Source organism: Bombus huntii, chromosome 15 (genome assembly GCF_024542735.1).
Source record: "Bombus huntii isolate Logan2020A chromosome 15, iyBomHunt1.1, whole genome shotgun sequence".
Taxonomy (NCBI): Eukaryota; Metazoa; Arthropoda; class Insecta; order Hymenoptera; family Apidae; genus Bombus; species Bombus huntii.
The window spans coordinates 9338865-9363772 of record NC_066252.1 but is presented as its reverse complement, the minus strand read 5'-3'; the positions used below and the strand labels follow the sequence as shown (position 1 = coordinate 9363772).

General features: G+C 40.0%; 1 protein-coding gene across 1 annotated transcript; it reads left to right on the top strand.

Moving 5' to 3' along the window:
- The first annotated feature begins 360 nt into the window (after positions 1-360).
- On the top strand, positions 361-24904 carry LOC126873937 (uncharacterized). Its single transcript, XM_050635333.1, has 5 exons — positions 361-3528; positions 20130-20273; positions 22359-22660; positions 22966-23222; positions 23802-24904. Exons 1-5 carry the CDS (start codon positions 3216-3218, stop codon positions 24550-24552), a joined length of 1767 nt encoding a protein of 588 aa, XP_050491290.1. The 5' UTR covers positions 361-3215; the 3' UTR covers positions 24553-24904.
- Positions 24905-24908: the final 4 nt, after the last annotated feature.

Here is a 24908-nt window from a genome sequence, read left to right as displayed (position 1 = left end):
GCTGTACTGTACGTCGTCGTTAGTCGTTACACGTCACGGCGCGCGCAATCGGCGAACAAAAGAGTGTGATTCTCCGTAATGGAGGAAAGAAGAAACTGAAAAAGACAGCGATGTGAAGAAAAAGATGGGAAAGAAGAGAAAAGAGGCATCGCGAAACGATCGTGCGAACTCATATCACTAGACGTGATGCAACGTGTACACGCTTGTTATTCTTTCGCGAGGAGATTCGTTCGACAATGAAACTCAAGGTCGTTCCACTTTCCAAGCTTCCCAGGAACCATAGCCGTTCCATCGTGATTTTTATTATCTGTGGCGCGCATCGTTGAGCAACGAACGAGGTGAATAAAATGATATAATTAAATATACATCCACCGAGACCAGGTATGTATCATTTCCCTTTAGTGTCGCAGATAACTGTATAAGGAAAGGTATTACGGGTACGAGTTTACGGCCGAACGTAAAGTTTTACTTTGCACGATCTTTTATAAGGATCGAGCTGCCTCGCGACTCCTCGCGTATATATTTGCTAGTGAGATTGCTTTTTAAGGCGTCACAGTTAGAAACATCACAGTTGCAACGAGCCTGAGATTCCAAATATTAAAATAGATCAAAGTGCGAACATTTCTCGAACGATGAAAAATCATATATGTACGATACAGCTGATTAGAACGTAGCCAAAAAGTTACTCTACTCCAGAACGTTAATTTCTCGTCGCTTGTTCAAATACAATTCCATATCGTTGCTGCGATTACGTATTTAAAACCGATCGTTATCGATCAACGTTAAAAAGATCGGAAGCTACAAATATTTGTAAATGATTAACTTATTATAGATATTATAAATATCGTGTAAGTTTTACGTAACCAAATTACATTACCTTTAATTAAGGTAAGTTAAAACCTTGTGTAAGATATATGTGGCGCAAATTTAGCATGGAATCTCTAGATAAGTACTTATGTAACGCGTCTAACGTATCCAGGAAAATATCAATAGAAATCAGAGGAACGCTCTTATGCTAACGGTACCAGTCAACCAGTACGTTACGCGCATAGAAACGTGAAAGAAGAAAAAACAAATTACGCCTAATCCACTTCTCTACTGGTAGTCGTCTTGACAGACCCCACGCAACGTTAATAAAACCATCGATTTCAACTGGAAATCAAACCGCTTGGTGAAGCACATCGAACCTCGCATCGGCGATCGGTACCAGCACACGAAGTAATCCGGATCGATTCCGCTACGGTGATTCGCTAGTAACGAATATCATCGTCTTGCTCGTACCCTGTCAAACTATTGATACTCGTACACGGAGACGCATACACGCAGCAACTCCACTTACTACGGCCGATTACGTTTCTAGAGAAACTATTAAGGGGCGGTTCGCTTCTGTCGGAGCGCAACAGTTCAGCTTCGATACAATAGAGGACCCCTATTGAATAAGCCCAGATCCTTCGTAGGTTGGCCGTGGTATAGCGTTCGTGGTATAGCGTCCGTGAGCCTATGGTATAGCCATGTATTCTGTTAACCTGCACTTCCACCGAGAGGACTTAGAGCGAAGTTCGCAAAGCGCTGCTGGTAGTACGGCCACTGACAGTGCTGCGTGTAGTAGAGGCGGTACGACGAATCGTACGATACAACCAGTTGCGAGCGTGTTAGTGTCAGTGGGCCTCTTACGCTGGGCCTCAGTCACGCCGGGCGTCAGTGACTTCGCGTCCGCCGGTTCGATCGGTTCTTCTTCTTCCGAGGCTTGGGCAACGTCGCCTCGTCCCACCGTGAAAAGCGTCCAACGAATTTCGCGCTCGCGACGTCCTCCATGATTCTTCTTTCGTCCTTAGGATGCGAGAAACTTTTTCAAAAAGAAATAAAATCGGAGAAAAGCAGAGTGAATCTTTGCCGATCGTTGTGAATCGAACGGAGAAGGAAAGTTTGCACGTGCTCCTTGAAACGTTCTGCTCCAAGTATTCGATGGAGATTTGAATTTTGAGACTTTATCAAGCTGCTTTCTTGCCATCTTCCTTCGACGATAGATTCTCCTAAAGGCTACCAGGATGCGGTAGTTCAGCCTCGGTGATAGAGGAATCCGAGGGTGAGGATCGCGGAGGCTGCGAGGCGATAAAACTAAAATACATGTTCCGAGGCACGTGAGAAGTTCCATTAAATCGTAAACGCGACGGGAATCGAGCCACAGGAGATGCGATTGCTCCAACGCAGCCGGAAAGAGTGGACAGCGGTTGACACGTCGGTCGATCGATCGGTTGATTTGTATCAACGTTTCGCGATTAGTAAATGGAATTTTCGAAGCGAAGGAATGCCAATTCTGCAGAGCGAATGGCGTTTCCTGTGATCAGTGAGCTTTCAAGGAAATCGTGAAATCGATCCACGATCGATCGAACGAATCATCAGCTGTTTGGAAGAATGACGCAACGTTTTTTCCTAGCGATTGTCGTCGTCGTTGAAAAGGAAGGGATCGTCAACCTTGGTGAGCAGTGCGATGTCGAAGATGGGTCATTCGCGAAGGACACGAAGGCATTCGAGAAGAGAATTTACACGGTGCTGAGTCAAAGGATCGGTAACGCGAAGGATTAAACGAATTATCCCCGGGTTTTGCAACAACGACCATCGAACCGTGATCGTTAATCTCACTGCGTGCTGTTGCTTGCGGTAACAGTTAGTGTCCAGTGAATGAATTCTCGGTCGCGCTCGATGACTGCAACGATCGGCTTTCAGCTTGATCGAGATCGATTCTGAAATCTTGCCCCGCCCGTTCACGATCCGTCGTCTATCTATCGTCGATCGTGGAAATAATTATCCGCTAGCTTCTCCGCAACGTTGAAGTGGAAAGTGACAGTGACGTCCAGATCCAAGTGACATAACCGAGGAAAGTGCCTGCTGAACCTGTTGCCGATCGACAGCCAGTTTCCGTCGACGTTCTGGTACCGACCAGATGACGCGGGGATAAAAATGCTGCGAAAAGTTAACGCGGGATTCGTTCTTTCACGACTACGATTCGATGACGTGCCGCTCTGGAAAGTTCTAAAGAAACGTCTCAAAGACTTTCTTCGTTACCGATACGCGAATCTCTCGTGAAATTCCTAACTCTGTCCATGTTGTAACGATGCAGAATCGTGTCACCGATTGGCGAAGAACGAACGGAACGTAGTGTCTGCGATCGAGTTAAACGAGATCAGTGAAAAAATAATATATAGTGCGGAACAATGTCGTCGAACGGTGAGTTTTCCACGATGTCCAGCGAGGAGGTACCTTCGCTGCCAAAGTCCCTGCCTAGTTCGAGGGAAGCGACGGCCGAGGGTAGTTCCGGTTCGAGCGGCGGCTACATGCCCCTTCGAGAGTTCCTTGATCGATTCTCGTTACCGAGAGTGGTCAGGCTCGAAGGTACCGGCGGCAGGCCAGTGTTGCTGTACAAACAGCAACAGAGATCGCTTCGGGTTAGTGCAACCCTATTGATCCATCGTTATCGGCACGACGTTAAAGTAGGACCGGAAATAGTCATTCCAGAGGGATACCCGGGTAAGTTTTACGTTCGTATTTCATAATAATACACATTATATATATACGTATGAATTAGATCCAGGTAGAGTACGTATCTTCTTCGTGGTATTACACGAATATCCTTGATTTCGTAGAAGAGACACCTATACGCGTTAGTGCAATTGCGATTTCATCACGTATCGTTTTTAATTTAATCGATTCCATAGACAAAGTCGATCGTCTTTGACCTCCTTTACCTGTTTAGGATGCCTAACGAGCATACTGCACACTCCCTCGTAATTAGACTCGAGGAGATTCGTTTGAACGTTGCGTCGGTTTCTTTCGCAAGAGGTTTGATTGCTCTTAGTTATTTTTTTTCTTTTCTTTATTGAACGCAATTACTGTCATTTATGTTTGCATAATATATAATCAACATCTTGCATACTCTAAACTCGAAATGAAACTAATAAAGTATAGAAGCTCGGGATTACATCTATACCCTTTTATTTCTCCTATCGTACGTCACGTATTTTTCATGAATCTCTATTTCGTTCGTAAGATTCGACGCGATATCAGTTTCGCTAACTTCCTATTCATCGTTTAACAATGTAAAATCAACGCCACTCTCCTTTCCGATTTTTCACCCGGGCAATGAGTCAGAGCTCATGAAACCTGTTCAATGGTAAACGATCGGAAAAAAGAAGAAACTATTAGAGAAAAGGAAAGAAAGGAAGGATGGAAGGATAAAAATGAAAGAAGACATCAGGGTTGGTTATAATTGATAGTGAACCATAATCGTCGGCAGCCAGCGGTTAGCTCTTAATGGGCCCGGTATCCGGTAGACATTTTCAGGAAAACGTAAATTATGCCCGGTAAAGCAAACGGGAACGGTTGTGATAACCAGCTTAGATCACTGAAACAGGTTATACTGTATGCTCCGCGAATGCGTCGACAACGTTTGAAAGAGGTCGCTAATGCTTCGCGGCGAGAACCCGGTTGCTCGCTATCAGAAGTACCAGAACTTGTCCTCTCCTCCTTTTCAATCGTAAACCACTTTGTAGCAATAAGTTTGCAAAACGGGCACAGAGACCACGACCACGATCACGACCATGGTCTCGACCTCTACAAGGTACATTTCTTCCCCCGAGCCTTCTCCATATTGGTTTTCTGACATTTGCAACGGAAATTACGAGGTAATAAACCGGAGTAACGCGAACCTATTAGTTTCAACCGATAAGAATAAAGCAAGCAAAGTTTAAGATCAGGGTGGTTGCTTCTTCCAACCACTGTCCCCGTAACGACGTCGGGTTTCTCAAAAAAAAAAAAAAAAAAAAAAAAAAAAATGATCCTGAAATAAATCGATTCTTTACCCTGCTGTTTCTTTTTCCTTGTTGCTTTAATCGCGCGTAGAGTTGCAAGTATATTTATCGGGTCGTACCATAAATAATATATCTCTCTTATTTTCTACATTCGCCTGTAAATAAAAACATTTTTACAAAAATGTCGAGATAACGCGTTTATTGGAATAATCATGTACGCGTACGTCCAAACGATTTCAAGACTATTTTAACCTCAGTCGAAAGCGATTATCCGTCCTCGACCTCTTCGGACGATCTAATGAAAACGTCACGAGTGGGCAGTGGGCATGGTGGTTAGCATACCTGCCTTGTTACTCGATAGTTGCAACACGACAGAGTTATTGAAGCGACGCCTAACGGATTAACCTGTCGATTGCTGGCCGCGACGAAAGGAGGTTGCAACGACGGTGACGTCAAGCGTCGAAGAAACCAGCTACGAATTTCGTTTTTATGTATGTGCGTCGCGTGCGGAGATCGTTGATTCATCGGGGAAAATTGCTACGCCGATTGCCACACTTTTACTATTGACGCCGACCGTGTTCGGCCCACGTTTCCAACGATCCGTCAATGAATCACTGTTTCCAGTTCTTTAAAACATAATCGAGAAATTACGCTTGGCTCTACACTGACCTTTCCATCTGGAGTAAACGTTGATGCATGTGTATAACCAGAAACATAAAACGTCGTTCACTAATGAGACGATGGAAGAGCACAATTTGAAACATTCATCTCGTATTATGAACCGAACGCTGAGATCTAAAATCTAGTTCGATCTGACGGATTGGAATTTGTATATTATACTGAATAATATATCGCATTTCGCATAAAGTAATTGCGATTTATTATACAGCATAATTGTTACGTGATATTATCGAGCTTAATCGTTGATTAGAATAGTAGACGCTTACAGAATTTAACCAGAAGCTAACCTTCTGACGACCATGAAAATTTCAACGTACACGTACGAGATACGCTGTAGACGTAATACATAGACGTAATACATTTTCTTAAAAACGATAAATTATCGCTCTAGACGGGTGCCACGAGAGGAAAAACGCTCTTCCATATTGTCTCGGGACTTCTATACCGATACGGTAAATTATTTCAACGAAGGATCGTTATCGTCGACAATAAGGATGATCATTCCGTGGAACCGAGAGTTCGAGACAAATTGGTCTGCTCCAATTTATCGTAACAAATAGCGCAACGCACACGCCTAAGCGAGCTTTACCGTCCGATCGTAAATATGCGGTTCGTGCTGGCCAGCGCAGGTTATATCGAACCGGCACTAACAATAAATTGACTAAGGAAACATTATTTAACGCCTACGAATTCGCTATAAGTGCGGCACAATTCACGATGAGCCCCGTGAGCATGATAAAAACTCGACCTATGCCCACGTGACAACCATGCTTCCATTCGTCCTTCTCCGATCATTTAACAGGGTACTGTACACGATGCAGTTCATAGTATTGCGATGTCGTGACATTATGTGACCGAATGGTTTATCAAATGGAAAGTACGAACCATTTACTTAAAAAAAAAAAAAAAAAAAAAAAAAAAAAAATAAAGAAACAAATATTTCTTTATCGATATTCTATAAAAAGAAAATCCGGATAATTCCTGCGGTTAGCATTAGCTAAGTATTTTTTATCGAATTTAATCGAAGAGAACGTTTATATTAATTTACGATATATTGAAATTCCTCGACGAAATTGATTTCTCTCCATAGAGAACTGAAGAAGACGGATCTCTTTAAATGGGAGAATCGGAATCGCGTTTCGTTCTAACCAGGTGGCTTCATTAGACGAATCGATCTCGCGTCAGGTCAATCAGCCAGCAAAGACTCTTTGTGATTCGCGTGCAGCAAGAAATTCTCAGGTGCCATGGCGAACAGAGCTGTGCTCGCGGTCCCGGCTAACTGTTCCACCGGCCACCACTTTTCCTTCTGCGTCATCGTGGAATTTCAAGCGGCACGATCGGTTCCGTTCCGAGCGGACACTTTCGTCACCCGACTAATCCCATTTGTCCAACGCACGTGCATGAAATGCACGATCGGTACACGCTGCTACGGCAATCGAATCGAATTACAGTATTTACAGTCAGTTATGCGTTATTCGCTCGGACGATCCTTCGAAACCTTGTTACTGAAACGGTACGAATCGATTTTTCCACGTCAAGGTTGCTCGGTAACGATCCTTACCGAACAGGATAGTTTGATTATTACAGTCGAGTACTCCGGAGAAATTTTCTCATTCTGCCTTAATCAGTTTAAAGTGGAACGTAAACCCTGACGAATCTATTGATCTTGTTTTAAGAGAATCCCATTCCTGATGAAAGAATGGCGAAATGACGCTGGAAAATGATGAAATATAGAAGGTCGAATGCCACAAGCATAGAAAGTACAGTAGAATGAAACTCTTAGGGAAAACTGACTCACTGGGCGACTCGACTGACAGCCCACGCGGTTTGCAATTTATGTTGAATTTTTTTCCATTATTAGCTAGGTAGCTATCAGATTATAAATTATTATAGTATATAGTTAGATTAAACGTTATAAAAATACCATTATGTAAATACTATTCACGTGCTATTTAACGATGCGTTTGAAGGTAGTAATTCCTCACGCTTAATGATACACTAGGGTGTCGTTATATTAGAACGTGTATTTCAGTTAGTCTCATTGCTGCTGCGGGATCTTTTTGAACAAGTTTTTCGTCTTGTTTGCGATATTAGTTAAATAAACCAGTTGTACGAGTTGTTTCTTTCAGCTAAATATTTAACGTACATCAGGAAGAGATCCATTTAAACGATGTCACATATTTAATAAGTTCCTAGTCGAAGAACTCGGACTACGTTCGATCCAAAATCGTAATCGAAAGTTAAAATACCGATAACGTACGCTAATGTATCGCTCGATCTTAAAATCGCTTTCTTATAAAAAAAAAAAATGTTATATCTATACCGTGTCTTTTACGATATATATCGTACGTCGCTTTACCCGTTTACGGTAAAATGCAAATTGAATGAAATTTGATTTACCCGTTAAAGGTAGATTATAGGAGAAGAAAATTGAATAATGGAAAAACGCGTAAAAAGAGGATTCGCGTTAGCGTTCATTGGCCAATTATTAAAATTAGCTTCGTCCTATTCCCTATTTTATACTTTCTTTATAGGATCTATTTTACTTTCATTCGCGAGCAAGTTGAAAAAAACGAGCGTAAGCTGAATCTTAAATGCGTTACAACTTTTATCTAACGATGCTAGTAAAATAACAGAGGCCGTTCATAAGAAACGAATGGCTGCTAATTACGAATATGGTTGTGAAGAAAGTTTATTATTTTGCGCGTTGTGTCATAAAACGACGGAGAATGTAGCCAAGATAAAACCTGAAAAGTAGTTTATGACAGTAGAATGAGATGACTCGTAAAATAATTAGAAGTCAATATACAAGCTTTTTGCATACTACCATTTGTAAAACGCGTATAAACACCAATCATGTCCAATTAAAGGAAGTGAAAATAATTGAGTCTTCAAATTTTACTGCAACTTTATAAAGCTCCTATCATTAATACGATTTTATTCGTCGCATTGATTCATTTTATAGAACACTTGTAAATTATCATTAGCCTTCCCGATAATTTCTAAAAGAAACGCAACTTTATCTTTATGTCTATCGTCTTCAATGACATCGATTTCATTCTAATTGTAATTACGATCATGATCGTCTCGATATTTTAGTCGATGTCGCAGAAAACATTTCAGAAGGGTATTCGTTATAAAAAAAAAAAAAAATGTCCTTTCTACGCTTTTTACCGATATATGTTTGTCATCGATAAAATATGTCGCAATATGATAAAAGCTGTCCAAATTTTCCTGCAAAAATAAAGGAATTACGAAACGTCCAGCTGGCTGTCCAATATAGACCGCAAAGTGCTGACGAGAAAGCAACAGGGAGGGAAAAAGTTGGGGATTGGATGCAAGAAATAATCCACTACGAAGCCTGCACCGAAAGCATGCTTCGCGTTCACCATAAATCATCGTAATCAGCTTACGACAGCGTGCAAAAAGCGGCGAGGATTTTTTCTAGGTTTTTCCTATGGACACGCGGCGTAACCAGGGGAACGAAATGAAGACATTTGAGACGGACAAAAAGGGGCGTCGCGGTCTCCGGAACGTATCTCAAGTCCGGGAGGGTGCATCAAACTCCGATGAGAGTAGGAATATCCTGGTACACCGGTGCTGCCTCTCTACCCGTGGAAGCTGCTTATGAAATTGTAATGGCGCGCGCGGTCTCGAAGCTCCACGCCGATCAACAAGGACGAACGGTGTATCGATTTTAATTTCAGCGGATGAGAAAAACGACAATGCATCGATGCACCGAGGCAATTCCAACCCTACCCCTCCCCTCTCCTCGACTATCGAACGAAGCCTCCGTCCCATAGATTCCATAGACTATAGACGACCGTTGCCTCGATCCTCGCTTCGGAATCGGTAGTAAGGGGGAAATGGAATCTACGTCGAGGGAACTTGAACCTTCAACCGGGATAAAATTACTAGGGAAGATTCAACCGTGCATCCGATTCCAGGGGCTGATAGCGACGATGGACGATATCGCACAAATCACCGGCTCACTTAACTACTATTCGTGCAAACCCTCGGCTACGACTCCAGGCTCCAGTTTACAGTAATTTATTAGGCGTGTAAACCTCCAGCTCTGCACCGGGGTCGACGGCCTCGTCCCTCTCATCAGGAGACCTTCGGCTCCTTCCATTTTTTCCCCCCTTGTGCTCGCGACGCTGCTCAAATGCTTCTCCACCAAGAATGCTTTAACTCCCCTTCGTGCTCCACGCTTTTTGCAACATCGAAAATCATCGGCCGCGCTCCTGTCATGAAATTTACATTCCACGGATATGGGGAAACCATGTGGATGGTAAGAATAACGATCCGTTGGACAACCTGTTCCTATACGGATCTTTCAACAGATTCCATGTACAAGCGGAAAGCAAAATTGAAATACAACGGAAAAAGTTGCATCGGTATTTTTAGTTAAAGAAGAATAACATGTGCCTTAAATTCTTCATACCGCCGCTTAATACACGCCGTCTCTAAGAATTCCGTAGCCTCGAGTCACGTTGATTTAACGTTTTGATTAATAAACCGCTTCGCAAATGTGCTCCATTTGCGAACATTATAAGTGATACAGCAACAGGTTCAATAAACTACAACAATGGGACTTTCGAATGACCCCTGGCCTGGAAATTTCTGGCGAATTAAATATGATTACGGAAGGTCGTTGCGAGTCTCCTCCATTCTCGTTTGTTCCTGCGCTAACATTTTCTCAAACGTCTTACGATCGTTTCGCCCGAACAATACACGTTTTCCCACATGGTTGATCCACGAATCTAGGATTATATAAGGAATTAAAAACCTACCGAATCGTACATTCCCATCGCATAAGATACTCGATATTATTTGAGAGGTTTAATGGAAAAGTGGCACAGGTCTACTCTTCCTCGGCAATCTCTTACTTACTTTGATACGTCCGCTTAAATTCATACGCGAACAACGTGCATGAGAAGTGGACTGTAAGCATTTTGAAAACATGCACGAGAAGGGGTACGATAATCATAAGCCATTATCGCATTTAACCGCTACCCTTAATTACAAGTTAATTCTAACCAGAGTAACTCGAAAAGAATGAAACGCCTAAAGGCGTATATCTCGTTACGGCTATCTGTTCTACCTTCGTTAATCGAGAAGTGTAGATAAAATGCATAAAAAGTGGCGCAGCAGAAGCTTCTTACATAAATCGAAACTCGTTTTTCGGAACATGTTCGGTCAAAGGATGAATCGAAGAGGAGTATAAAATTTGATATTCTTTTCATTGAAAGTAATCAACTTTAGTAATTCAACAGTTGCGGAAATTACGTCGATTTTAAGTAGGAAAAAAGCGAAACTAAAATGGTCCAGCGATAATTTGTCGTTATAATCCTTCTCTTTTATCATTAACATAGCAGATGCTTATCGAGACTCGAATACTCGCTTGATCAAGATATTAAAGGAAGTAATCTAAGTTTTTGTCGTATAAAGGAGCGGTACAATATAATATTTATACGTTAAAATATGAAAAGGGGGAAACTTTAAATTGATAAGCCATTGATCGACGTTCGGTTTTAACGATACACGTTATTTACACATTTATTATATGTATTTACATATTTATCGATAAATGATACTAGTAACACACAGGTTAACGAACCGAGATCACATGCTCTCAGCTTGATCTTTCCTCGTTGTGGGAATTCTGGCCTCGTGCGTATATTTAAAAAAGAAAAACTATCTTATTTCCGAATAAATGTCACGTTGAATAGCCTAGAGAAAGGTAACTGAACGTGATACAAATGAAACTGTAAGCCGAAGATAAGGATCAAGTTACTTTGTTGTACCGTTTCACGGGCGTAAAACGCGTGTCTTTCTAGTTCTGGTTGTTTGCGAAAGTAGCAGATCTTCCAGAACCGTGCGGTCAGACGTGGAAAAATTTGTATTTGAACCTTTGTCGAAAGGCAGACCTTCGAAACAGGCTAAAGCGCGAAGGGAAGAGTTCTGCGACCACAAGTCACGCCAATTTAACCTGTCCACTGCAAGGTCTACGCTCTACGGCTTTGTTCGCTTGACTGCAAATCAAGCTAGTTTTCTCTACTACAATGGGCCTAGCCATTCAACACAATCGAGAATCGAAAAGCGAGCACAAGTTAGCTGATTAGAAATGAATTCTCCGTTACTTATCTTGGAATAGAAAACCGGATAGGAACAACACGAGAAAATAGTTTACAAACTGCTTGTAGAACTCACCGGATACGTGATAATTCTAAACGAAATATTCATTAAGACGGTATTCTAATAATATTTTACAACTTTTTGAAAAAAAGAATTATAATTATAGGAATTATACGAATTATTCATTCCTTCCCATAGCATAATCGTGGCTTGATCGGTCAATGATCATTATATTTATCAAAAACTTCGCTTCGATAAAGGAATTTATTGCGCTAATCAAAACGTAAATTTATTTGTTATTTTGCAGTTTGTCGTAGATGCTTCTATAACACAAAGCGATCTTGGGAAAACATGTTTCATATTTCTGAATATCAAAGCTCGAATATCTTGTCGGCTACGTGCATTTATCGAAGCCGTTGCACAGGTTAGAACAAAGCCATGGCCAGAAAAATATCCAATACGTTATTACAGTCTCTCGTAAGTTTTCTAAACATCGTTCTATACGAGCAAAGTTATTTTACCGATCGTGGCTTCGACGATAGCTATTCCCTCGATTTTTAAATAACAGTCATTATATCCTAGACATAGCCGTATATGGATTTCGCGAACCCACAGAAATGGACGACGATGAGGGAGCAAGGAACCATTCTCTTTCTTTCGATTCGTCTGTCTACGGTGAACCGTCCAATTTCTTTGAAAAGGTAGAATCTAGAAAAGGTAAGCTTCGAACGAATAAAGGTTGCTAGGATCGAATCATTGTTCGTGTATATCATTCCCTTCTCTAATCATTGGAACGATCACAATGTTACTGCCATTACAATTGCATATTTCCTGCTGAAATTATCGACTTATTTCTTATTCGTGGAAAAATAGCTTTTATTTTGAAAGGCTCGTAATGCCATGTTCACGCCGACAAGAGATCGTTGCTCACTGACCATAACATTGCGAAATACATAGTGTTCCGTACCTTGAAATAACGAGTAACATTATCGGTCGATCGAAATAATTATCATCGTCGATGTTTTACAATCGTTTCACGAAATTGCGTGTGAAAGCGTAATCGAGATCCCACATAATTAAAAAGTTATTCGATGAGGAAGTACTAACTCGTTTGCCTCATGTAAAAGACGTTTAGTCGCGCCACCTTCCCATATGTGTGTAATTATCATCTCAGGCTTATTCACTGGTTTAAACACTTTCTGCCGTGATTAATGCGTAAACTACGTGTAGTATATAAACCAGTATATGTTGTTGCATCGCCGATCGATTTTTTTCCAACAGTCGGCGAAAATATTCGACCATGACGAGCCAAGTTATTTACAATGACGATAGTAAAATTTACGTATCTTGGATCGATTTCTTCCGGCCTATATCGTTGTTTGTTTTAAGATACTACTAGGAAATGCTTAAGGACAAAAAAACTGCGATAATATTGTTGTGCAACGTTATTCCCTAACGGTAAGACCGTGCAACGATCACTGTCGCTGGCGTAAAAGAGGCCTAACGTTCTCTGGAAATCTATCAGCGACGGAGATGTAGAAATGGTTTCGAAGAAACTATTTCGAATTACAACCGGCATTCTGGCGAAACACGATGGTCCTTTGACAAGAAGTAAATGACAGGCGTTGAAAGGTAAGCACGGCAAATATGAAATATCACGAGGATCCGGTTGAATATCGTGAAATTACGAAAAATCGGTAACATTATGAAATCAGGAAGACACGTAACGTATCAAGATGTATCGATTTTACGGCGCATCTTACGTATCATGAAGTAGTACGAATCTTACGGTACTGTGCACCAAGAAATATAGATCTTACGGTGCATTGATGATTAACGACGATGATATGGGTTTTAATTGCAGGATGTTTCGATTCCATCGCATTGGTATCGAGTTGCTCGTAAATAAATCTTTATTTTCTTCCTATTTAAGTTTGAAAACGTTTTTGAAGTTTCAAATGGACAATTTTCTTAAACGCGACAATACGTACGTATTAACCTCAGTCTTTCTAAAACTAACGTAGCTTATACGGTAATTTATTTTCTCTGAGGCAAAATCGAATTTAGAGATATAAAACTTTGAGCCAAACATTTACAGGACGAACAGTTGCAAATACAATCAACGTGTTTGAACAACGTTGCCTCGACAATTTCTACGAGCTTCTCCCGATAAACGGATATCTCGAGGCCGAATATCGCAAAAAGGGAGCGACGCTAATCGTTAGAACCAAAGGCAAACTCGACGTGAAAGCATTCCAGTGCATGGGCATGCCGAGACGTTTAAAAGTATCCGATCCCAAAGAGAAGATAGCATCCGGAATCGCGTGGATCATGGTCGATTTCATTGAAAAGGGAGGGCTCCTTTCACGAGCCGAGGAAAAATCCCAGTCAGAATTAATTCCTGAAGAGCGTTACAATGTGACGTGGACCTTGTAGGCGCACCTGGATCACGCGAACATCTGGTTCCTCGAGGGGTAACAACCTTAAGCATGGTTCCTTCGCTATTCTCCAGTCCATTCGCTACTTCAGTCCAGTTCCTAGAAAAGGGGAGGTTGCACGACACATAGCTTTATTCAACACCCGCGTTTTGAAAGTTGAACCTCGACACGTGCTGTAAATGGTTCTGCAATGCGCACTGTTTTGCAATGCATCGCCTCGTACCACGCGTGGACCGCTAATGTGTCACTTCTGATTACTCGAGCGAACGTGCAATAAAAATGTGGACAAAGTGAGTCAGTTAGACTTATGATCTTTCGTGTAATGTTTTTAATTTATCACAGAAACGAGAGTGAATCGTGTTACGCGTTATAAAACTGTTCGTTTACTCCTTAAAAATCATACTTACATTACTTTATCACCAATCATCGAAATATTCAGCAATTAAAAAATACATATGTATGTATTCGCGTATGTATTCGCGTATGTATTCGCGTCACTTATTATTACTGGCCATTAAAAATTTCCTTTCATACTAACTTTTACTTTGACCGACGCTATCGATCTTCGTAGACGTCAAATCGTCGCTAATTATCCACGCGATCTTCCAAACATTCGAAACAGTTTAACAGCCGTATAAACAGCTTTGTATATAACATTTCCGGAAACGATCTGCCCGATTAATGAATGCGGAATCGCCGAACAAAAAGCGAAGCATTATCGTGGACTACGCTGACAATGACTTTGACACGGCTGTTCCGAGTGCTTTCTCAGAGGGAACATTATTCTCCTTGAATAATTAATCGAAAAGCTATGTAATTACATCATTAATTGCGTAACCGCGTGATAGCGTAGCATAATTAAGAAGTCAAGGAAGTCGATGCGAACGAAAGCAACTGCTACCGGGTTCGTGCGACTCCTCTTTTCCCTCGTTCGAGTTGGCTTTCCATTGGATTTTTCCAACGGATACGACGATCTCTTCGATTGTAATCTGAATGCAACACAAACAGCCGAGTCGCGTTAACTATGTCGGATGCGGGCGTGGAAATGGAAAGTGGAGGAAGCTCGCTTGTGCAATTCTCCGTTGATTACGAGAAGTACGCGTTTGCAATGTTTCTTTTCCGGAGTGAACACTCCCGAGTTTAGTATTATTCCGTGCTGACTGTGCACACTCGAGAACGATCACGTTCGATTTCTATCCGTTGAAATTTCCTTCGACCTATTTTACCTAGAGAATATTTCCTCTACAGAAGAAATTAATTAGTCAGCAGGGCGAATAGTCGCGCTTCCACCCGAACTATCGCCAATATCGAAAAAGACCTTTATCCTTGAATTCATTTACCTCGATAAATAGTCTCGACTCGCAGCGCGTGTCTGCGATTCCGAAAAGGACCCCATTGTCCAAATGCGTTCTTCGTGTTCGCGTAGCCGTATCAAAAACAAACTGCACAACAATTACAAGCGAAGAAAGAAGGAAGAAGAAGATGGGCCAAAGATTCAGATCTCCCCGTGGCTAGGGTCGTCTGGGATAGCCGTGGTGGCATTCCAGGACGAACGATCAGCGGACGAAGGCAGTGCAGTGGCGCGCTACGCTGCGCTGGTGCGCTCACTCGCGAGCACACGGTCCTTAAAGGCCGGATTCGACGCGCAGCATGCGTGCATTCGCATCGTAGCGGCATTCTTAAATCAATTAGCGACGACCAAAAGAACCAGCCGACCTTCGATCAGCCGACCACTCGGCTACCGTGTCCCCGTTGCTGTGGATCGCTGCTATTACCGCCGCGGGGCGCGCGTCTATTCTATCGTCGTCCAACTTTCGAACGCTTTTTGCCGCCAAACCGAAACACGCCGCCGTGTATTTCCTTCCTACTAAATGGCTACATCCTTTCGTCCTTCTTCGGAAGACCACCGACCGCGAACACGACGGAACGCGAATCCCCGATTTATTTCAAGTCTCTAGGCCAGCTTTTTCCCCGCCTCCACCGGGGACTCCAACAGGTAACCTACGTTTCTAAGTAGGCTTGGATAAGGGGATGCTGAGATACCTTCTACTCGATGATATTATTGCGACCTGAATCTAAGGAAGATATCTCCGCTCTCTGGCGTTGATATCGAACGATACCTCGACGATTGGAAATATTTCAATTTTGGTAAAAATTGGCAGAGAATTTTTGATTCCGTGATTGATATAACGTACGTAAGACGAAGTAAACGGAGTAAAACGATTTAATTTACAACGTAACCCCATAACGAGTCAAAGGTTCGCGTCAACGTGATTCCAAACGAACGACGCCACGGAACTCTCGTTAGAATTTAGAGGGTCGTAATTTTATTTTACAGGCCGAATGGCGCACGGTTCCACGTAATTCCTCCATCGAAGCGGAGTACGTTACTCCCCGTAGAAGTTCGTAAATTAACAACGATACTAGAACGGTGTGTTACGCGTGTTACTTACGATCCACAAAACGAAATGGAAAATACGAAACGCGGAAAGCGTAAAATTGCCGTTTGCCTGTAAATCGTACGTAAGTTGCGCACACCCACCGATTCGAACGTAGCTAACGTCGCGCGAGCACCAGTTCCCGAAGACGTAGCATGGAAGCCCGTTACGAATGACATAACGGCAACTTCGATCTTGCGCCAAGACGGAGAAAACGAGGCAAAACACGGATAATGCCGTGGACCGCGGCAATACCAGGAAGGGCAGTCGATATTTCGTTTCTTTGTCGGATCGTTGCGGTCGATTCCTAGATCAGCCAAGGGGACAAATCGAAACGAGAAACAAAACGAACGGTGCTCAGCATCAGGTAAAAGGCCTGAAGAGAAGGAACGGTCGCAATCGAGTCACAGTCACAGGAAAACAATCCTGCCCAACAAGGAAGAAACGCGGTGAAGAAACACGCAAACCCAAGTTACTTCGACGATGCATCGAGTAAACGGGGAAAAATGTTTATTACTTTAGGAATAAAATTGTTTTGCGTTCCGTTACTGCGCTCCCCTGTCCAAACGATCGTTGCATATATGTGTGGATATCTACTTTTATAGATACTATAAAATATTATGTATTTCCACAAAGATAATTAACACTATGTATAAATATGTACATCCATAAGTCTGATTGTATGCCATATCCTTGCTAATTATTGGTTTCCGCGGTCTTACTTTACAAGCTATAAACGTCAATTGCGAGCGCATTACGAAAGCCAATATTATACGCAATATTAAATACTTCCACAATTGAAATCACTTAAATAGAACGTGTATACCCATCGATCTGGGTAATCGTTTGTTAAATACGTATCTCTACGTCCGTTTTAAGAACAAAGGATTCTATTACGACGATCACAAAGCAGACTAAAAATCTATTTGTCTTTCACGAGCTTTGAAGGATGTCCTCCCTCTATTCAAAATGCCTTTCTATGCAAATGCGACGAGGGTTAACTTAAAACTAACGTTCCAACTATTAAACTTTAACACGTCAGTTCGTAATAGAAAAAAAAGGTAGAAAAAAGTGTATTGTCCCAAAGAATAAATGAAAAGAAAACGCAATAATCTGTCACATTCCGTGGTCGGCGGCTCTCGTAAGTGCAGCACCAAGGAATGCGACCAATTATAGCTAGAAGAAAACCGAACGGTTTCCGGCGTGTTCCATTGGAAATTACGCGAGGCATTCGCTAATTGCCCAGCAGAAGCGCGCGCGCGCATCGATTCCTTTCCCCCAAGTTGAACGCCGGCAGAAATCAAAAGACAGCGATCTCTCTGGCAACATTTTAGGTTCGGTTAAACTGTATCATAATTACCCGAATCGCCGGCGTAATTCGCAGCGGCTGTAATAACAACGCGAGATAATTTTATATGCATAACGCATATCGGTTAGCGGATGATACGAGGCCACACACCGTATTCACCAACGCGGTTAACTATAATTTAAAAGCGTCTTGTTGTATTTCTTCTCACGTTTCTCCTTACCCATCGTACAGTACACCGGAGCCGTTTTATACCCGTGCACAGTTCGGTATACAGCGACAGGGTAGTAGAAATCCTCGTCTGGTACACGTTCACGCGCTATCGCGAACCCAAGAAGAGCGTGCTCGCGCGCATGAGGGTGTAATATAATTCAGTGCCTCCATGGCGATGGCGTCCTTTCGTTCGACCGATATAACGCGCGAATTACTTGCACGTAATATACTGCGAAACAAAGCCCGTTAACGTCACGAAACGGTGAGCTGCAAGATATTTTGTTTAGTGTCCCGTAACTTATACTGTCCACGCACGACTTTGTAAGAGGCAGGGTAATTGAGTACTCGTACGAAACGACTGCTAATACGGCCGGCCGTTTTTACGCGCGCCAAACCTGAACGTAAATCTGTTCGTCCAGGGCGATATCTGAAAATGCCCTGGCTGATTTATGGGCCGGATCAGCTGCGCGAATATATCAGCCCAAGCAGGCAACAACGTACCGACCACCGCTAAACATAACGTGAAAACTCAATTTTTGCCAGACACTTTGTGTCCCGCCAGTATGTAATACATACTTGCCCGTAAAAGTAGATGGAAAACGTTCGACTCGTGTAACTCCGCGAATTAAGCTTGTTCGATCAGCGTACTACTTTGCTTCTACTTGCAATCATCGTTATACGTATACTTGCAAATCTATTCAAATGGAGCGTGACTATCTTATTTTGCCAATGCTTTTTATTGTAAAAATTGGAGCAATTGTACGATGCAGAGAGAACGAAGAAAATTTGTCTAATAAGAAATATAATTAAAACCGAGGAAATAGTACATTCAACGTTGTTTACAAAATCGATAGTTATCGTGTCGTTATGGATATACATTTTGCAAACTCTGCCATTATCAATAAAATATTATTGTTTCTTTAGTTTGTTACGTTTCCATTTATCCACTAGTCAAAGTTATATCAACTTTGATCGAATATTATTTACATTCATATTTACTTCAACATTCTCTTTGTGCTTGAAATTATACGCTCGTAATTTAAGCTGCATCACCGAGCCAGATTGCCTCATTTCATTAGCATAATCTTCATAAATCTTGGATAAAGCTTTTATCGCGCATGCAAGTAAATGCTGATTCTCTACGTTTCGCACATTACTGTTTCATCTAACTGTTATACGAAAAAAAAAACGAATATCGAAAAAAATCACCTAACTTTAAAAGAAATAAACCCTCTCTAAATACTTTGTTCCATTGAATGGATAAAATAAACGTACCTATGATTTTGTATAAATGTTGTGTACAATTTCTAATTTTCTCGTGTCATTTTTACCAATACTCCTAGTTTCTATCCATAATTATTTGAATATTCGTTCACAATTTGCAGTTACTTTGACTCGATAATTTTATGTAAAATATATGTTACAAACTAGGATGATTCCTCTACTTTGTAGAAACTAATTTAGTCTACTATTTCATTACTGACATTATTGCTACCCGCTGCATCATCCATTATTCATAATGCAGCCTGGTGAACGATATATTTAAGAAATTTTTCCAAGGAAAAAAGTTCTGCCACTCAACCTCGAAACATTTTTTATAGTGACGATAGAAGAGCTACGATTTAAGCGATCTGAATATTAAAGTGAAATGCAAAGGAAAATATCAAAGTTTGGTATCTTTATAAGACATAGAAAAATTAATCTGCAAGCGTATGGAAAAAATATCCAAGAATAATGAAACGTAAATGTCAGTTCTCTTATTAATAAATTACATTGGCACATTACGAACAATCATCAATGGTCGTTCCCGTGTCTGAATATCATTACTCTCGAAGCAATTGAGCAGTGAAATTTGCATTCAATCGTAGAAAGTATTATCCTACACGCCTAATGCTTCTACACAAACCTCTCCCCTGAAATATTATCATAGGAAGTATACGGTCTGACGACATTCCCCTTGCAATTCTCTTTGCAATTTTCAGTTTTTTTCAAACGAATATGATTCAGTATAAGATAGTTTTGTCGAAAGACAACGAACGTAAGATTTATTATTTTCACAATTATACAAACACGTACAAAAATGAACTTTCATTCTCTTCAATTTCAGGATGGTTTTCTGTGATATCTGGCAACAATACAACGGGTAGTGCAAGAGTCTACAGAAGAGTCGATTCCTTAGTACGAGCAGGGGTACCAGCGTTTCTTTTGGCTGCACCTTTAAGGGCATATATTCTGACCCACTCGAAAATGGGTAAGTGAAAATATTGTGAATATAAAATACGTACTAAGCTCTAAATTCGTTCTTCTATTACACATACGCATCATTCTTTGAGATAACTCGTTAATTGTATAAATTAACTACTTGGAATGTCGCGTTCGTATCCGTTCATTAGTATCTCTTTGGAAATGTAATTAAGCATGTGAAGCGAGAGTACGAAAATGAAAATGGAAGAAACGAAGAAAATGGCGATAAGGGTGTTAAATAACAATACGTTGAAAACGTAAGAAGGTCTATTAAATATTTATGACAAAAGAGCAAAAAATTCAGTCTAACAGGATATAAAATGTAGCGTAAATGGAGAAGAAAATAGGAGATAATCTTAGTATAAAAAGAAAGAAGTTAAACGCGAACGAAGAGAGTAAAGTGAATCAATAGCGTACAAAAAAGTGGCAGAGAAGGCAAAGAAAACAAAACACAGAGAAAGGAGAAAAAAAAAGAGAAATAATGACACACATGAATGTAATATCGTAATGACAAGCAGCAACGTTCTTGACCTAAATGCATATAAATATCAATGTTCGTACCCTGATCTGGTAAAAAGAGAAATATGGGGAATGCGCAAATTATACGTTCCAAACGGTAGCAGAAAGTTAAATGCGGTAAATAGAAAAGTATGTGTGTGTGTATTTGTGTGTGCGTGCGTGCGTGTGTGTGTGCGTGTGTGTGTGTGTGTAACGACGGAAATACGCAAAGCAATGATATAAGAGGCATACCGCGTGAGCATTAAAGTCTCTGTCTTTGTCATACACTTAAAATTGTCGACATTAATTCTAAGAGGTACTATATTATATTTTCTATTAAATAAGAAATTGTATTGTCATCGAAAATTAATAGGTAGGTCAAAAATATTCTTAACGTTAGTACCTCTGAGAGTACTTCTCAGGACAAATTCAATAATCTTTCATGTATATCGCCGATTTCAATTATTTATTGAGATAATGAACTTACTTTGGTGGTTTTTGAAGAAACTCCACTGGATTAGGAAAGAGGGACGATGGTCTTGCTCACGTCTGAAAAAAGAAGGCGTAAGAGGTTATTTCATATTGTAATAATATTCAATAATATTAATAAATGAACGTGCGTTAATTAGACAAACCTGAAGTAGCATAGGAAGACGGCAAAATAGCAGAATATGTAAATGGGAATAATACACATAATAAATCACGCGAAATCAATTGATACGTCTTAACACTACAATCATTGACATCCGAATATCGCTCCGCGCGGCAACTTCGTCTTACATGTTCCGTAGTGGTGGGGATGTCAACACGGCGGCAAGTCGAGCACGTTTGAATCGACGAATTCAGTAGTAAACACACCATATTTCATACAAAAAAAAGTAAATACATTTAAGAGGTGGATATGCAAGATGAATGTATTAGAAAAAAAATATTCGTTCACTACTTTAATTTAATTCACTGATGAATAAAAGATGTACATATGTATAATTAAATACAATATTTTTTTTTATGAAATAAAGCTATATTTTACGATATAATATAGAAATATGTATTATCTATATGCTTATTTTTATGAACTATTGCTTTTTATGATAATATACATATTATATACACTAAGATTAATCATTATTACTCGTAGATTACATTGAATCACATTACTATGGTTATTATTATATATTATTTAATTATACATATTGTTATTAATAATCTCTATCAACAAAAATTTTGTGCAATCAAAAGAGCACTGTAGAGGAGATTGTTTTATATTTCAAAAGTTGACACGTATTGTGATTAATAGAAAAAGAATGAACAAATTAATAATTGACGATTAATATGATTATTAACTTGTTAATAATTAATTACTTTTAAAAAATTGTTTGCAAGATTTATGTATATAAAATCATATCGAACACTAACCATTGTAAAAATTATTTCTTTTATTATTTTTATAGTTTTATTTTGCACTTACATTTCCATATTTTCTTTTATTCGCATTAAATTAATGATTTTATACTTCTCTTGTATCTCAATTTCGTCTCTGTAATTTCTTAAGCACCAAAAACTTTGTAATTAAAAGTTCTTTATTTATTTGCAGAAAATGGCAATTTAAGAGCTCATTACACAAAAACCACGATCAGAGCTGGGGAAATTCTACGATTAATAGCTGTTTTTCAAGACACAAGGAAATGTAGTACGGTTTCCTTCGGAATTTCCGGCAGCTCTTCCGAAAAGGATCAGTACGCTCAGTGTTTGGATCCACACGGTCGGGAAGTATTTGCTCCCTTATCAGCAAGAGGCGAATTTTATGCTATATGTCAGAATGGAAGTATCGATACCGGAAGCGATGCAGTATTATACAAAGTGCATCACCTTGCGAGAAGACCATTGCCTCTCAGGGTAAGTTTATTCCATTGTTTTCTTCCATTCATGTTTCTTTCTATCGTTGCTTTCCTTTGATAGTGTTTTGTCCCCCGTATCTACTACGAGATCTTGTATATTTAAATATTTACAGAAATTTGTAAACTTATTAAAAATATAATGCTTGAAGTATATAAATAATCAGCGAGTAAGTACTATAACACAAATAATACCATTAATATTAATATACAGACCAATGAATTAATAATGATATTAAAATTAAATTCGTCTTACTATTGCCGCTTGTTACTGAATTACATATTTAAAGATTTTGCCATTTTCAGGTCCGTTTGATAGCCGGTCCACTACCTGTACCATTGCCAAGGGAATATGGTGGTTTAATGCAACTGGAAAGTTCGACTCGAGGGCCAATTGTTTTAGGATGCATCGTACCGGAAAGACCAGTTCACAATCCTGAAATGCTTGAATTAGTTGTAACCGGAAATGGAGCGCCAAGAGTAAGAAGAGCTCGACTAGGTTATCCGTCAGAAGCTAGACTTTTGGCATCGCCGAAAATGCAACGATTATTATCTGCCTGCAGGTAAATTAATTTTACATTGATTATCGATTATTTATACTATGCAAATTTATGAAAAATTATACTATGAAAAATTAAGCGCATTCTCATTATTAATTAATCAGATATAAAATTATTTGAATTATTCAAAGAATAAATACATGTTAACGCAGAATATAAATGTGTCATGTACGCACAATTTGATTTATGATATTACTATTTCCGTTGTTTAAACCTAGTTGTTTGCAATTTAATCGATTGGCCAAAGACTCAAGCAGAATATTAATTATGGACTATTATTAATGCACACCTGCTTAATGAATTTCTTTATTATAATGTAATTAACTTCATATTTTATTTTATTCATAGATTGCAATATCAATTTTTTATAAGTCGATTGTTTCTAGACCGATGTATCAAGCAAAGATCGATTTCTTGTACAATATGCGCACGTACATGTACTGATAGGTAAAAATACAATATATGCAATCACTGCTAGAAAATAATATACCGTACAACGTCCCGTATTACCGCGATATTCAAAGGATGCAAAACATTTGTAAATATATATTCTATGTGGCTTAACCTGTTCTTCCACTTTAGCCGGGCTGTCGGAGATCGTGCAACGGAACCAAGAGTGGCACCTCTGAAACTGCATCCAGTCGGTGAAAATCTTAAGGAGATGCATTTGAAGAAAATCAAGCCGAAACCGGAAACGAAGCCAATTCTACAAAGCTTGAAAGATGGACTGGAACAGTTAAAGAAGAGCACCGTTAGGGAGAAAAGTCAAACTAGACAAAATTGTCGAAATGGATTTCTAGATCGAATTTCAAAATTCGCCCAAGGTGGTCGTAGCAGAAATCCTGCAAAAAAATCGGCTTCGTTTACGTTTGCAGTGAAACCAGAAATTGCGATGAGGTGTCAAGAGCGTTACTCCAGTTTGGAGCCAGAAACTACCTCCCATCCGAGTCATTCGAACTCTTCCAAGCAACCTGTACAAAGATCAGCGTCCACCAGTGTTTTAGAAATGCCGGCAAATGTTGAATTACAGCCCAATTATTCTCGTGTTAGAGATAGTCTTACACCAGTGCCATCCCTTCCCAAGTTAACCAGGACCAAAGCTGATGACATTTATGCAGAAATTTGCGAGAATGCGGCTGCGCAGGTCGAAAAGTGTCCCGGAAGTCATGTGATGGCTAGGATCAAAATTATTGTTAAAGGTCGTGATTCGTCCACAGCTCTGCCAAACAAGATTGGCGATGACAGTAGATACGCAAACTCTATGGTAACGAACAATCAAATTGATTCGATTATCAGCACGGAAGACGAAGTTATTTACAACACGATATTCTGAAAATGAAGAATTTTACTGTTATAAGCTAACCGGCTGTGTTTGATGATCGAGAACCCGTTGATTATTTTAATCAACGTACCATTAGAAATTGAAACTGTATCATATTATACAAAAAGCACTACGAAATAATATGTAATATTCAAGAAATCGTAATAATTGCAGGTACATATGTTTGCCATACGTACTAACACTAGTAACGAAAACGAATAAAATTTTAAGAATAAAAAGCTCATTTTTTTCTAAGAAGAAAAGAAATTAATCGGAACGATGTAATATGTACAAAAAAATACCTGACCAATTTTTCTTAAAATTTGTTTTACTGCAAGAAAGATAAGATGTACAAAATAAAACAAATA

Coding starts and splice junctions, on each gene's coding strand:
- LOC126873937 (XM_050635333.1), top strand. CDS start 3,216: ATGTCGTCGAACGGTGAGTTTTCCACGATGTCCAGCGAGGAGGTACCT. Junction 3,529..20,129: donor CATTCCAGAGGGATACCCGG/GTAAGTTTTACG, acceptor CTTCAATTTCAG/GATGGTTTTCTGTGATATCT. Junction 20,274..22,358: donor TCTGACCCACTCGAAAATGG/GTAAGTGAAAAT, acceptor ATTTATTTGCAG/AAAATGGCAATTTAAGAGCT.